Source organism: Arthroderma uncinatum, assembly GCF_011692745.1.
Source record: "Arthroderma uncinatum strain CBS 119779 chromosome Unknown scaffold1, whole genome shotgun sequence".
NCBI lineage: Eukaryota > Fungi > Ascomycota > Eurotiomycetes > Onygenales > Arthrodermataceae > Arthroderma > Arthroderma uncinatum.
Genome location: NW_022983863.1, coordinates 3,719,349 through 3,733,767, shown reverse-complemented (window position 1 = coordinate 3,733,767; position 14,419 = coordinate 3,719,349). Strand labels below are relative to the sequence as shown.

Sequence of the window (14,419 nt, the reverse complement as noted above, 5' to 3'; positions counted from 1 at the left end):
CTTGTAAACCTTAAAAACGAAGGCAGACGCTCAATCAGCTGGAGGCAGAAAGGAAGGAAGCCAGTTACGAGGGCCACGTCTACCATAAAAGGAGCAGATACGGGGGAGGTTCATTCCCGTCTTCAACCTATCTCTTTGGGCCGATCGACCTGGCAAAGAGATCTTATTCGGCCAATAAACCTGGGGTTTTTGGCTGGCTGATACTACTACAAGTGTGACTTGGTTGTCATACCTGGTAGCCATCCCGCCCCATTATCCTAGCTCCGCATAGCAAACATCCAGGGAAAGACGGCTCGGAGTCCCTTCATATTTCGAGAGATACATTTTGTCGTCCTGGTGCGAGCTACTCGAAGTCGGTTTTTCGCCCGGTTCGCTGTTCCTGAGAGATACCTTTTCTGAGAGATATACCGTTTTAAAGAAGATACAAAGATAACGAGCGGTCACCATGGGGCTGTCGTATAACATCTATATCAACTCCAACAAGATATTTGGCTGCAAGCACTGCAAAACACATCTTGCAGACTATCATGACATCATCAGTCGGGTAGGTATTTACACTTTTTTCTTCACACAGACACACCGCTTCTCCCCCGCTAGCTAGTAACAGATTGTTAACACGATCTAGAATTTCCGTGGGCAGCATGGCAAGGCCTACCTGTTTGAAAATGTCGTCAATATCAACGCCTCGGAGTCTGAGGAACGCAACATGACAACAGGCAGACACCTAGTCCGTGATATCCACTGCACACAATGCAACGAAACTGTGGGCTGGAAATACGACAAGGCCTACGAGACATCTGAAAAGTACAAGGAGGGAAAATTCATCCTAGAAGCCGAGCTGCTCTCCGTCGTCTACTGAGCGGTGGGATGTCTTTTTCTTTTCCTTCCTTTTCTTTTCGTTTTCAAACGCCTTGTTTATCCGATATCTTCGTCATTCTCACGGTAGAGCCTCCGAGAGTGCCGAAGATATACGGCGAATCACAACACGATGTTGCTGGACCGATCATTTGAATATGCGTTTAACCGGATCTCAGGTTTAAGATTCCTCACAACTACAACAAGGCGTTTTTCCAAGCGGGTTTTTTTGCTGGGTAGGGGTGTGCGGTGTGCGGTGTTTTATTTAGGGTGTTCTTCCTTCGTTGTGCGAGCCCCCTTATATGGGCTGACCGTTTGAATCGTTGGGGGTTGGTGGACTGGGAATCAGGCGCCGAATCATTTCTACAAGGTGTCTTACAGGGGGCAGGAAGTTATCTTATTTACCATTGGGAATATGGCGTCTATCATTTATCGTTTTATTTCTTGTCCGTCTCGTTCATTCAAGGCACTGGATTGTCTACCTACATCACCTCTCCCCCCTCCCCACTGGAGACAATTATGGTCCCTAATTATTTATCTACTACAGTTATGGTGCTAACCTATTCGTTCTGATATTTTTCTTTACCGACCAGAGAAGCTTATCACATCTAATATCTCATACCGTCCCTTAGGTATATACAACTAGCAGTCTCATATATCTACTTCTCTCCTTTAGCATACCAAGTCCAATAGTCGAATGAGCGTAGAGTCGTAGCATATCGGCACATTTACCATTACTTCATCTAAAGCTCCGTCCAGATATATGTGCCGGAGTTTCATTGAAATCGGTAGTTGGCCGATATATTCTCCACATCCATTGTTGCCTGTAGACAGTGATATTAAGTATTCCGGATAGAATTACAGCGGAATACCGATGTCCTGACCAAAATTATACATTGAACTCGGTCTTATAATATAAATATTCTACAAATACATTAAGCATAACCTGTCGGCCAACAGATATGTAAATTGGCGAGCGACCTCTCCCCAGGCCGAGGAAGCCTGCAACCCGCATTTTCACCCCTCAGCTCCCCACCAAATGGAGCCAGGGGCCGACGAGGGCTATATGAAAACCACCGAGGATAACTAACCGCCATACATCCATGAGTGTCCATCGTCATTAACGAAATACATTAACCGTACAATTTAGATTAGAGAAACGGCCGAACAATGGCGACAAACGATACCATGAACGCAGTTGTCTTCAAGGGCCCGCGTAAGATCGTTCTAGAAAAGCGGCCGATCCCAAAGCTCCAGGACCCTCAAGATATCATCGTCAAAGTCTCATATACTGCATTATGCGGAAGGTATGCATAGCTCTATGTTCTACCACTACAAGTCAGTTACCTTCGTTTTCACATGAAGGATACTGATCAAGATCGGATAGCGAGCTTCACGTATATCGTGGCCATCAGCCCTCAGACACTAATTTTATAATGGGCCATGAGTTTACCGGCACTGTCGTTGAGGCTGGAAGTGATGTCAAGACAGTGAAGGTCGGAGATAAGATTGTCAGTCCTTTTACAGCATCGTGGTATGTCCATTCCTTCTTCTGGGAATAATAGGTACTTGCTGACCTGCGAGATAGTGGGGAATGCTTCTATTGCAAATCTGGCTTCTCATCTCGCTGTGTGAAGAGCCTGCTTTTAGGCTGTCCGGCTTTAGACGGTGGCCAAGCAGAATATGTGCGTAAAGGCATACGATACCATTTATCAAATTGCCAAAAGGAAATACAGTACTGACTTGCCATAGGTACGCATGCCACTAGCTGATGGTTCCGTAATGAAGGCTCCAGAGGGAATCAACGAGCATTCCATAGTATTAATGGCAGATATCTTCCCAACCGGATATTTTGCTGCACAAAACGGTTTCAAGCACTTCACCAAAGAGCAAATTTCGGAGTTGACCGTGGTAGTGATTGGCTGCGGCCCAGTAGGTCTCTGTGCCGTCATCAATGCTGAAGAATATAAGCCTAGAAACCTGCTTGCCGTGGACTCGGTTCCCTCACGCTTAGAGCTTGCCAAATCACTTGGGGCAGAGCCCTGGGACTTTCAAAGCGATCGAGAGGGTCTAGAGAAGCGTGTTAAAGAGCTGACTGATGGGCGCGGGGCAGACCTTGTGATCGAAGTCGTAGGCTCAAGCCCGGCGCTCAAAATGGGCTTTGACCTCCTGAGGCCATGGGGAGTGATCAGTAGTGTCGGCGTCCACAACGCAGAGGTAAGCCCACCTCGGTTGTTCTATTCCGTATCTCACTAACTCTTATTTAATAATAGATACCGTGGAATGGAAACCAAGCCTACGGGAAGAATCTCAGGATCCAAATGGGGAGGTGTCCCGTGAGGTCGATTTTCCCCGAAGCTCTTGCAATGCTCGAGAAGAAGCAGCATCTCCTGGGGTAAGTGACGTGGAAATTCCACCTTACGAGGAGCATATCTAACACATATAATTCGATATAATAGATTCATGGCAGACAAAATCATGCCTCTAACTCAAGCCGTTGAAGGATATGATATCTTCGACAAGATGCAGGTACAGAAGGTTATTTTCAGAGCTGATGAATGAGTTCGCGCGTCTGCCGTTAGATCCCCGGCTAAATTAACGTTCAGTTGGCACCATCAACATACCTTGACGCCATCCTAAAGCTTGTCTGTGTAATAGTTTCAATATATAACAGCTCTTCTGCGACTTTTTGCCCTTGAAGATATTTATATCCAAAAATAAAGTTTAAGGCGATAAAAAGCGAATGACTAAGCTATACTAGGCCCGAAGCGGCACAGATCAACATGACTAATCAGGCCATAGTGACTTCTTCTTGACAACTTCTTTCGCACTTTTGAAAGAATGCACATTTTGCATACAACTGGGCTGTTGGGGATGTAGAGGCCTTGGATACCCAACTACTTGCTGAGGATCAGACGTCAACGGTACGCCATGGAGCATCTGTAACATGCAGTAGTCGGAATATTTGCTTTTCCTCGGCTAGGATAAGAGCGAAAGTACCAATGAGATTATAAATCACCCGAAATATGAATGGAAAGGCTCCAAATCAGAGAGAAACAAGCATTCCGAAGTTTTCATGGCACCCCAGATACTCGAAGAATTGCTGCTCCGGCTTCAACACGAGCACTTCATGAAACAGACGCAAGGAAATGTTGTTCTCCAACTTCTTCGCGTACTGCAGAAACCCACCAAAGATGGCGAGATGCGTCTTGTGCTGCTTGCTCCATCCCTCTAGAGAGCTGAGATCGTTGAAGTAGGCCAGCCCGAATGTTCGATCCTTGTCGGCTTTGAAGGTATCAGTGTCTACGACATCCATGAGTCGGCAACTATAGCACCCGACGTCCTCGCCATGGTCACGGAGGAAATCCATACCCTTGGTGAGGACTGGATGCATGGTTCCTAGATACAATTTGCGCTCTTCAGGGTACGTGTTAGACCAGTCCTGGCCTGACCGAATGATAGCCAGGTTTTGCTTTCCAGGTACACGAATTCGACGGCGCAACGTAACGCCAGCCTTGTTGGCAACATTATGGCTGGTATCTCCTGTGATGGCATCCGTTTGGGCCACGGGAAACCGGTCTCGCATACTACCCCAATACACATGTTCCTGGATTGGGCCGCTCCATTTCTCTTGCATATGTGCGGCCCCTTCAAGGATCTCGTTGCCAGAGAAGACCGTCTCGAGCCGATCTATCGTTGGGGAAAACTCTTCCAAAAACCAGCCATGGCGCTCGCTCTCAACGTCGAGCCGCTCCCACCATTCAGAAAAGCCGCTGGCAACGCCCCATTTCTCGTATGATTCCCTGCTAGGCCAGTATGCAATAGCGGCAAGGTTATACGACCCGCCCGGGTCAGTTACCGATATCAGCTCCCAGAACGATGGCCGCGTTGCTATATCCGGTGAACTTTTGATGAATTCTAGGATCTTGGAGATTGCAGCTCCGTCGTTGTCTGCAGCCGACGCATACTGTGCACCTATGATGGCCATCACAAGGTCCTTGGTGTGCTCTGGGAAGCGCGATGTGTAGGCTGGAAACGGCGGTTCATGGTTTGCGGGTGTGCTCACCGGCCTCGTCCGCTCCTGCACAAGGTTAGGGGGGATGGATGCTTCAAGCATTTTGAAATAATGGCTATGAGATGGATATTCAAATGAGAGTGTTTCTACTTTCGTCGTGTCGTTGCTGAGACGGTCAGGGAAAAACGATGTTAGAAAAAGGAGGTTAGAAAAGGAGGCTAGAAAATGAGGCTAGGAAAATGAGGGGAAAGACGGATATAATTCAGCTGGCCTGATCAGGAACCCCGCGGTGAATAAGATTCTCATAGCTACGTGGTAATGCGAGGTCTCTTTAATGAGGCTCTGGGGTGACTGTGCAATTGCGCTCCTACAGATAAACGGTCTACACGGCCATAGTATGGATCACTGAACAGGAAATCCAAGCCTATCCCCACGCCTCTGCTATAATGTCTCTACTATATCACATCTGCTATAGCCGTATAAAGAAACTAGAAACCTGGGATGTTTGTTGCTTGTACAGTCGAAGTATATGCTTACATAATATTAGTGGAAGCGTGAAATTTTGGCCAAAACGGCCAGCGACGACCAACCTTCGACCGCCTGTCCTCCATCACCATCGCCTCATCAACGTCGCCGCGTATCTCACCCTCCCATCCCTCTATCTTCCCCTACGCCCTCTTCCTCTCTCTCCCTCTCTCTCTTCCCCGTCTCTCTTGTCCGCTTCCGCCCCTCCACCTCCCGCTCTCCATCGCGATACCTCGCCCGTCCACTCACCGTCCGCCGCACGCACACACACAGATCCTTTCCGTACGACTCGCATCCAACTCCCGCCGTGGTCGCCTGTTCCGGAGCACTCGTTGATCTCTATCGCCTCAGGTATCGTCATCGTTGCGCGCGCCCAAGTGAGCTCTTTCACTCTGCAAACGTTATATAAAAACGACAGCTACGTGGGTTGCCCTTTGTTTAATATCACACCAAAAACAAGCTCCACCCATCCGACTAGCCCTTCTCTTATTTATATGCTAAGACAGGCCTTCTCAACAGCTCAACTCACACTCCACGCACTTCCAGCAATCATGTCTACCACTGACCAGCGTGAATCCGGCCCCGGCCCAGCCGAAGAGAGTCTTAACGAGACCTTCAGTCGCGTTAGCGTAAATGACCAAGGAGAGGCCGAAGCCCCTCCAAAGACTGAAGAAGAGTATGCCCAGTCGATGCTGACTCTGCGCGCTATCGTTTCTTCCAAGGAAGCCGGTGTTATCATTGGGAAAGCGGGGAAGAACGTTGCTGATTTGCGTGACGAGACCGGTGTGAAAGCTGGTGTCAGCAAGGTTGTGCAAGGCGTGCATGACCGTGTCCTGACCGTCACTGGCCCTCTCCAAGGCACCTCAAAGGCATATTCCATCGTTGCGAAGAGTCTACTCGAGGGTGCTCCTCAGATGGGTATGGGTGGAGTTGTCCAGAACAACGGTACTCACTGTATGTGCTGCCCATTATCTACAACCTTTTTTTAACCATTTGGAACTAACGATCGTCTAGCTGTCCGACTTCTCATCTCACACAACCAGATGGGTACTATCATTGGACGACAAGGCTTGAAGATTAAATATATCCAAGACGCCTCTGGAGTCCGCATGGTTGCCCAAAAGGAAATGCTACCCCAGTCCACCGAGCGAATCGTTGAAGTCCAAGGAACCCCGGAAGGAATCGAAAAGGCCATCTGGGAGATTGGAAAGTGTCTTATCGATGACTGGCAACGTGGCACTGGCACCGTTCTTTACAACCCAGCCGTCCGAGCTTCAGTTGGATCGGGCCCTGGCCAAAGCCCCGTTGCCGGTCCTAACCCTGCCTATGGTGGAAACAACCGATCATACAACCGTACTGGAAACGGTGCTGATTTCAGTGACCACCCCAGCAGCTATGGTAGACGTGGAAATACGGAGAACGCTAACCGCGGTATCCCCCTTGTAACAGAGGATGGCGAGGAGGTTCAAACCCAAAACATCAGCATTCCTTCTGATATGGTTGGCTGCATCATCGGCCGTGGCGGCACCAAGATCAGCGAGATCCGACGAAGCTCTGGAGCACGTATTTCCATCGCTAAGGCTCCCCATGATGACACTGGAGAGCGTATGTTTACGATCATGGGCAGCGCCCAGGCAAACGAAAAAGCCCTTTACCTCCTCTACGAAAACCTTGAAGCTGAGAAGATGCGCCGCAGTCAGCAACAGCCAGAGTAAATCCAGAATTTCCTTTGGATTTTTCCCTGCAACATGCCTAGCTACTGGTCGTCAAAAACACAATCAGACACCAGAGTTATGGCCTCGTGAAAATAAAAAAACTTCTGGTCCGGGGTATCCTTATTCGTATTCTCACGTTCCGCCTTTTTCACTCCGTTTTCCCCAATTACTCACGTTCTCCTTTCTTTTTCGACCTTCCTCTTCAAATGCCCCCTTCACGTCTTTTATCATGTTAAAAAAGAGCCTCGGACCTATCCTTACCATCTTCCTTCTACATTTCATTCGATATCTTTACCCGAAATCCCCCCCTCTTCTCTCATTTACCACCTCTTGACGCTTCTCCATCTATGCCATACTTTCTACATTGATTACCACCAAACGAACCAGGCTTAGTGTACCCCCAAACGTGTCCTTACATGTTGCTAGCCTCGTTCACTATATTCCCAATCACCTTGACGCTTCATTCACCCGAAAAATCCCCCTTACATCGCATGTTTTCTTCTCGTCACGGCCTCCAGTCTTCTATTCCGCGCCCCATGGGTATCTTATTTATGCCTCTCAAAATTGCTGGTACTAATGGAGAACGTACGAAATATACTGGATGGGCAACTACAAAAGTCTACAAAATAAATTAGGTTTGACGATACCAGAAGTCAAAACAATCTATTTCTTTTCAACTAGCCATCTCAAACTAGCGGTGCTACATTCCTGGGGCTTTATTGTAAGAAGCCATTGTGTCGTAGACACCAATAGTCCATACCACGCAGGTCTACTACAACCTTCAAGTTAGTACTCAAACTGCTGAAGCAAACTAGTAATTAGCGCTTTACGGGTCACGCTTATATGTATTCACGACAATGAAATGGTGCGTGTGAATCAATGTATGGTAATAAATTCGATTATATTCTCAATGTGAACATCCTAAGTGGCCATCAATAGATATATGTGCTCGATTTAGAGATGAGACACCCATCTGCATCTTCTCTACCTTCATGAACGTCTCGAGTTAGCAGCTGTTTAGCCATTTTCAGCCAGATGTTTCTTCCGCTCGAACTTTCTCAAAGGTCTCCAAGAAGGTCGTTGGATCCTCAGCTCCTCCGATTTGATATTTGCCCTGGATGGTGAAATTGGGCACACCCGAGATAAATGCTCGTTTCGCTTCTGCAACTTCTTGGTCGACTTCAGGTCCGCCTTGGTCACTCTTTAGCCATGCCCTTACATCACTCTCGTCTAGTCCCGCTTTCACCCCAGCTTCCGTAAGGGTATCGTGGGAGGTGATGTCACCCTCGTTCTCAAAGTATGATGCAAACAGTTCCTCCACCACTCGTGTCTGGACAGCTTCACCTTTGGTTTTCCCCAGCTGGACCAGCCGGTGCGAATCGCGGGTGTTTCCCGTCTTTCCGCCAGGATTGAAATTTATCCCTTCGGCTTGTCCAACTTGAGCCAAACGAGCCTGCATCATCTTCACACGTTCAGCACCAAAGCGGGCGTTCATGTATTCCGCCTTCTCCACCCCAATTTCGGGAGCATGGGGGTTGAGATAATAAGGGAACCAGGAAATGCTGAAAGTATCCTTGGAATCAGGATGTGCGGCCTTGTAGAGGCTGATGCCCTTCTCAAGACGCTTTTTGCCCACATAGCACCACTATCTGACTATCAGCTTCGGTATATTTGTACGGGAGACAAGGTTAGACTGACTGGGCAAACCGTATCAGAGACGATCTTGATTGCGAAGTTCGTCATCTTGTCGGAAATTCCGCTGTCCGCCGTGGGAGTAACTGGGATCTGAATACACCCTTTAGAAACAGGGTAGTAGATATGGCTGTAACTCTAGTCCTTTGGACAGCATCTCAGATATTTATGTACTTCGTTGCTTGGAAATGTGATTATCAATCAACTCGTGTCGGCATTTCCATGTAGCCGATGAGCAACGGTCTCCAAATCGCTCCAACACATGTATAGCTTTCCATGGACAGGTCGATAATGTTCTCTCCTAATATCATACACATAACCGAATCATCGATATAGACCGTATAGGGCGTCAAACAAGATCGTAAAGCCGTGTTGATATGCTGTTTGTCGTGACTTCGTACCCACTCAGGTGGGGGTTCGAGATAGTTGGATAAATACGGAGAAAGCCCCGCGATGAACAAGCTCGACGACGGAGATAGCCATGGCGATATGAGTTAAGAACTTCTGAATAGGACGATTAACTCCGTGGCAGCCTATATATATTCCCTGTCAAAGCAGTTAGGTCAATATATACCTCTAGTTATCTATATTAAACGTCAATATTAAAGAGCTCGGTCTTATACCCTATTCAACGCGAAGGATTTAAACTATGACACGCATCCTTCTTACCGGTAAGCTCACTCCAGGTCAACCAAACAGATTGAAAAGAGTTCTAATCTCAGACAGGCGGAAGCGGCTTTATTGCTGCACACGTCCTTGACACTCTTCTTGAGCGTGGTCATTCCGTTGTGGCGACGGTCAGATCTCAGGAAAAAGGACAGAGAATCCTCGATGCCCATCCAACAGTCGGAAAAGAGAGACTTGACTTTGTAGTCGTTGAAGACATTGCGCAGCCAAATGGTACTATCACCTTCCGTCTTCTGTCCTAGCACCGATCTAGCATCGATTATGCCTTATTGTCCTGTCTGCCTTGAAATGGTGGAGTGAAAGCTAACACTCATGTTTCAGCATTCGAGAAAGCTGTCATTTCAGACCCTCCCTTCGAGGCAGTGATTCATACTGCTAGCCCTTTCCACTTCAGGGCAGTGGATGCTCAAAATGAACTACTCGCTCCAGGTATGTTAACGAAACGATATCCTTACTATGTCTACGGTGTTTGCTCGTTCTAAATACGACAATCCTAGCACTCAACGGAACCAAAGGCATTCTCCATGCCATCAAGAAAAGCGCTCCCTCGGTCAAGAGAGTTGTTGTTACGTCTTCCCTTGCTGCGATGTTTGATGTAGCGAAGCCAGGTGACTATGTATACTCTGAAGTGAGCCATGTCCCTGTTATCCTACTAACCGGAAATTGGATAGCCGGGCTAACAATGCCATAACTAGGCGGACTGGAACCCAATCAAGGAAGACGAGGTTGATAAGAACCCGACCTTTGGGTATCGCGGTAGCAAAACCTTTGCTGTATGTTTCAGATGGCTTAGTTATTATTAACCACCCACGGGCCCTCCGGCCAATGCTAACAGATAGCTGTTCTAGGAAAAAGCAGCATGGGACTTCATCGAGAAGGAAAAACCAGGTTTCACCCTTGCAACGGTGCGTATGCCATCACCTTCCCAAAAGGAAGACCATATATTTATCAGCTTCCTTTAGTGTAACCCACCCCTTGTCCTGGGCCCTGTTATCAACCATCTGGCCTCATTGGACTCAATCAACACTTCTAACGAACGAATCCGCGATTTGATCACCGGTAAAGCAAAGGAGAGCTGTCCACGCACTGGCACTTCGCTCTGGGTAGATGTCAGAGACGTCGCTCTGGCGCATGTCCTGGCAGCCGAGAAGCCGGAGGCAGCGAACAAGCGGTTCTTCCTTACAGCCGGCAACTACAGCAACACGGAAATTGTTGGTATAATTTCCGACCAATTCCCGAACCTCAAGGATAAACTGCCCTCAGGCGAGGCTCTCGTCCCCGGCGATGTCCCTCCAGAGTCGCGTATTGGGTTTGATAACTCCAGGTCGAAGGAGGTTCTGGGGTTGACCTACCGGCCCCTGAGAGAATCCGTAGTGGATGCAGTGAAAAGTCTCCAGGGCCTGTTGCGGGGTGATTAGACCTAGGGTTCATGCCTCTCTATCCATAGCTAGTGTAAATAGAACCTACGCTATGATAACGTCTCCTCGCGGTGAATCATCACGAACCCCCTTTTGGCCGGATTCTAGATCGGGCCAACTCCGGCGTCATAAAAAAAAAGAAGTAACTCGTGACATCTCTAGTTTCTTCCTAGACGTGCCTGGAAACGATAACGAGACTAAGACCTCAGCTCCGCAGAGTTATTCGGTAGTTTCATGGGTTAGACCGCTATTGGCGCGACCCTGATGCTTGATATTACCTGGGAGCGTGCGAGGAGCCTCTCGTTTCTTCAGCCAATTGGAGCCAGAAATAGACGATTGTTGTAAGGCAGCTCTGTCGGTGTTTCCCCAGGGCCTTCCATCGCAATATCAGCAAGTATATACGGAGCACGTACCAGGAGATCGGTGAGCAAACTGGATACTCTCTGACGCTCCATGTCGTAAAGTACATGCACTCCATATCGTATATCGTGGGGCTCGCTCTAATACCGTCACAGTTGCGCTCTGAAACGCCCGAGGTCGTTAGTTGGCTGGTATGGCAACGATTCTGGATCACAATCGACATCGCCAGTTTTTTCTCTCTTTTGAGCAGATATGACACGTACGATTAGCGAAGCTAACCCCGGATCAGTCAGGATCTTCAATTCAATATGATCCGCATCTATGTGTTTACAGATTTTGTCGAATAAATCATTGCGCCAGCGTTGTATACTTAGGCAAAAAAAAGTATCAGCCTTACCCTCTCTCGATCTGCATGCCAGAAGATGGCCGAATGGACTCCACCGACAAGGGATGAAGCGAATTTACGGAGTATCCCTGCTCTGGAGGTGCCTGTTTTGGCCGTCGACATCGAACTGACCGGTCAAGTTTGGAGGAAGAGGTGCTACATATAAGACGGTTGCAAGACGCTGGTGGCCTGTCTGGGATCTCCCCTGAGCAGACGTAGCAGCCGTAGCAGCTGTAGTAGCCGTAGCAGCCGTCGCAAGCTTCTAGAGGGCTTGAAAGGGGTCACAGCATTCTTCCGGAAAGCTTCGATGACATGCAGATGATTGACGAAGACCTGGGCTTGACAGAGCGCCACCCAATAGAGGAGGGCGCTACGGAGCGAAAGATGGCCTGTCAGTCGCTGTGCAACTGCGCCCAAGACCATTTCCACCACTGGCAGCCTCGCCCTATCCGCATTCATGGAGCAACCGACTGATAGTTGCTTTTTAGCCGGATGCATATCTTGCTGGTTAAACCCTGACGGAAAATTCACGCTGCTTACCGAAACCCACTCCAGTTCCCCTTGCCCAAACCCGGCGGAGACCCATGGCAAACTTCTTGCCTGGCTGGGTTAAGAAAAAGGGGCGCTGCATTATTCAAACAGATGCGAAAGCGAAAGCGGGGGGCCCAGATACCACAGATGAGTTGTACGGTACGGGGAGAAGCTGCGGACAAGGAAGCATTCTGGCGAGGCATGAAAGGTCGACAATGGGATCAACGAGATAGGATAACTCAGCCTGCCTATCCTGTGAATGCTTTCGGGAGGCGAACACATGGCAGCGCTAACATGATATGCCTTCAACGGTCCCGCAGTCATGGCAGATATTTTTACGAAGGATTCGCATATTCATACGCCACTCAGGGTTCTCCAGGTGGATCGCGCTACGAAGTACCTGAATGGATCAGATCGCGAGCTGAAGGCTATACATAGAGCTTGTACTGCCCGCCTCAGCCTGACCTGACCTGCCCTGTTCTGCTCTGACCTGATCTTATTTGAGCTGACCTGACCTGACATCAAGGAAATACTCCGGCGACCATACCGACTTTTTCGTTTCGTTCTCTTTCTCAGGCCGGGCCTTATGTCTTCAGTCTAATCATGCAAATGCAGCAAAGGTTGATACTTTGTCTGGAGCATGGCCCTATTGTAACCCGATATACACGGACGTTGACATCTACCTACCGGATTGAATCCAGTTGATATCGAGCAAGCGGGATCGCAGGATGCACGAAGAGTCGCCGGCCAACTCCATCCGTCGCCCAACCGATCCAGATGGCCTGGTGTTGGAAGCCTGGGCCCAGGGCTTCATGGTTGGGGGCCTGCTGTTCATGATTGCCATCACCATTGCCAACATGAGACGGCGGGTTCTGCTTCATAAACTGATTCTCCTAGAGGTATGCATTTTTCTCGTTTTCGCGATGGGTCAAACGGATGAGAGCTAATGCTGTCATAGTTGATCCTCGGGATAGGTCATGGTACATTTTTGTTTACTCACGAGCCAGTCTATGGTTGGTATCTCTCAATAACTGCGGTCGGCCTGAACATGTCTTGGAGTCTTCATAATGTGATAGCATGGATGAAGAACAGGCCATTCTTGAGCCGCCGGGTTTCGATGTTCTATATTGGAACCGTCATTTTGGCTCAGCCGTATTGGATTCTCGAGATATATGCGAATTTCGCCTTCTTCAACAACATCAACATGATTTTCTTGAAAACCAGGCCCTGGGAGCCTCTCTTTCGGTATGGAGAAGTTTTCTAAAACTGAAATACGCCTGGAAAGTCTACGAATAGCTGACCTAGATCCCCTTAGTGATCCATGGTGGATATACACAACCTGCAATATATTCTGGGTGATCAAGTCTCAGTACAGCTTCAGCTTTGCCGAACTCGTTCGCCACAGTCCCAGATTCGGAGTCATGCTAGTTTCGATGTGTGTCTCTATCATTTTTATAATCGTTGACATTCTAAGTGTCGTCGGTGTGTTTCGAGGAGCGCTACCGACAGGGCTCAATCCCTTCTGGAAGGTGAGATTCACGGATACCCGAATTGGGAGAAAGAATTTCCGATTAACAAATTTAATGAAAATAGATATCATTTGTCTGCAAATGTCTTTGCGATGCTGTCGTCCTTGACGATTTCAAGACGGCACTGGATAGATTGCGGGACTACTGGCTATTGAAAAATGGTGCTGCCGAGGCTCTGACTAGTGACCCATCATCCAGCAGGCGGAACGATACCATAGCTCGTCGAAGCCACGGGGCCGGTGCAAACACTTTGGTAATCCTCGAGCCCGAGCCTACAAAGAGTCGAACTAGAGGAGATAGCTGGAATTTCAGCCGCCCTCTCCAGCCGAACTACACTAGCACACGAAGTGTCTACCCACCGCCCTTCCGAGGGTATAACCGGACAGAACCAGATGATGGCGATGTCTGAAACGTTCCCTCAGTTGTCGGATTATGGAACGCCGGATCGAAGTATTAACTACTTCGTCATTCTCATTCGCCGGTCGCGCACCGCCTGCGCATTACAGGATGGAGGTTCTCTGATATCCGAGCCCTGCACTCTTTGAAGTGAAGGTGAAACGCGTTAGCAGTGGACGAAATACGTCCCCTTCGACGGTCTATGTGGTCGACTTAGTTGGCCGATTCGACAATCACACCAGACCGCCTTGGTTTCGAAGGAAATGCAATGCAGAGCACACCGCCGCTTATACGATCTGGGAAAAAAGTGA

General features: G+C 48.6%; 7 protein-coding genes across 7 annotated transcripts; 5 read left to right on the top strand and 2 right to left on the bottom strand.

The window, feature by feature from the left end:
• Positions 1–445: 445 nt before the first annotated feature.
• Positions 446–859, top strand: GIQ15_01137 (uncharacterized protein; the record flags this gene model as incomplete). The annotated part of the gene is made up of 2 exons (XM_033548554.1): positions 446–544; positions 626–859. 2 exons carry the CDS (start codon positions 446–448, stop codon positions 857–859), a joined length of 333 nt encoding a protein of 110 aa, XP_033409505.1.
• A 1,166-nt stretch (positions 860–2,025) lies between these two features.
• On the top strand, positions 2,026–3,417 carry GIQ15_01136 (S-(hydroxymethyl)glutathione dehydrogenase; the record flags this gene model as incomplete). The annotated part of the gene is made up of 6 exons (XM_033548553.1): positions 2,026–2,162; positions 2,243–2,389; positions 2,444–2,540; positions 2,608–3,072; positions 3,129–3,250; positions 3,315–3,417. The coding sequence occupies 6 exons, from the start codon at positions 2,026–2,028 to the stop codon at positions 3,415–3,417; spliced, it is 1,071 nt and encodes a 356-aa protein (XP_033409504.1).
• A 484-nt stretch (positions 3,418–3,901) lies between these two features.
• Positions 3,902–4,972, bottom strand: GIQ15_01135 (phenylacetaldoxime dehydratase; the record flags this gene model as incomplete). Its single annotated transcript, XM_033548552.1, has 1 exon — positions 3,902–4,972. One exon carries the CDS (start codon positions 4,970–4,972, stop codon positions 3,902–3,904), a length of 1,071 nt encoding a protein of 356 aa, XP_033409503.1.
• Positions 4,973–5,946: 974 nt separating this feature from the next.
• Positions 5,947–7,110, top strand: GIQ15_01134 (KH domain RNA-binding protein; the record flags this gene model as incomplete). The annotated part of the gene is made up of 2 exons (XM_033548551.1): positions 5,947–6,349; positions 6,410–7,110. 2 exons carry the CDS (start codon positions 5,947–5,949, stop codon positions 7,108–7,110), a joined length of 1,104 nt encoding a protein of 367 aa, XP_033409502.1.
• A 1,027-nt stretch (positions 7,111–8,137) lies between these two features.
• GIQ15_01133 (DSBA-like thioredoxin domain protein) lies at positions 8,138–8,853 on the bottom strand (the record flags this gene model as incomplete). Its single annotated transcript, XM_033548550.1, has 2 exons — positions 8,138–8,755; positions 8,818–8,853. The coding sequence occupies 2 exons, from the start codon at positions 8,851–8,853 to the stop codon at positions 8,138–8,140; spliced, it is 654 nt and encodes a 217-aa protein (XP_033409501.1).
• Positions 8,854–9,451: 598 nt separating this feature from the next.
• Positions 9,452–10,907, top strand: GIQ15_01132 (NADPH-dependent methylglyoxal reductase GRE2; the record flags this gene model as incomplete). Its single annotated transcript, XM_033548549.1, has 7 exons — positions 9,452–9,473; positions 9,529–9,702; positions 9,811–9,918; positions 9,987–10,117; positions 10,185–10,262; positions 10,338–10,394; positions 10,452–10,907. 7 exons carry the CDS (start codon positions 9,452–9,454, stop codon positions 10,905–10,907), a joined length of 1,026 nt encoding a protein of 341 aa, XP_033409500.1.
• Positions 10,908–12,911: 2,004 nt separating this feature from the next.
• GIQ15_01131 (uncharacterized protein) lies at positions 12,912–14,121 on the top strand (the record flags this gene model as incomplete). The annotated part of the gene is made up of 4 exons (XM_033548548.1): positions 12,912–13,082; positions 13,142–13,428; positions 13,499–13,712; positions 13,777–14,121. The coding sequence occupies 4 exons, from the start codon at positions 12,912–12,914 to the stop codon at positions 14,119–14,121; spliced, it is 1,017 nt and encodes a 338-aa protein (XP_033409499.1).
• Positions 14,122–14,419: the final 298 nt, after the last annotated feature.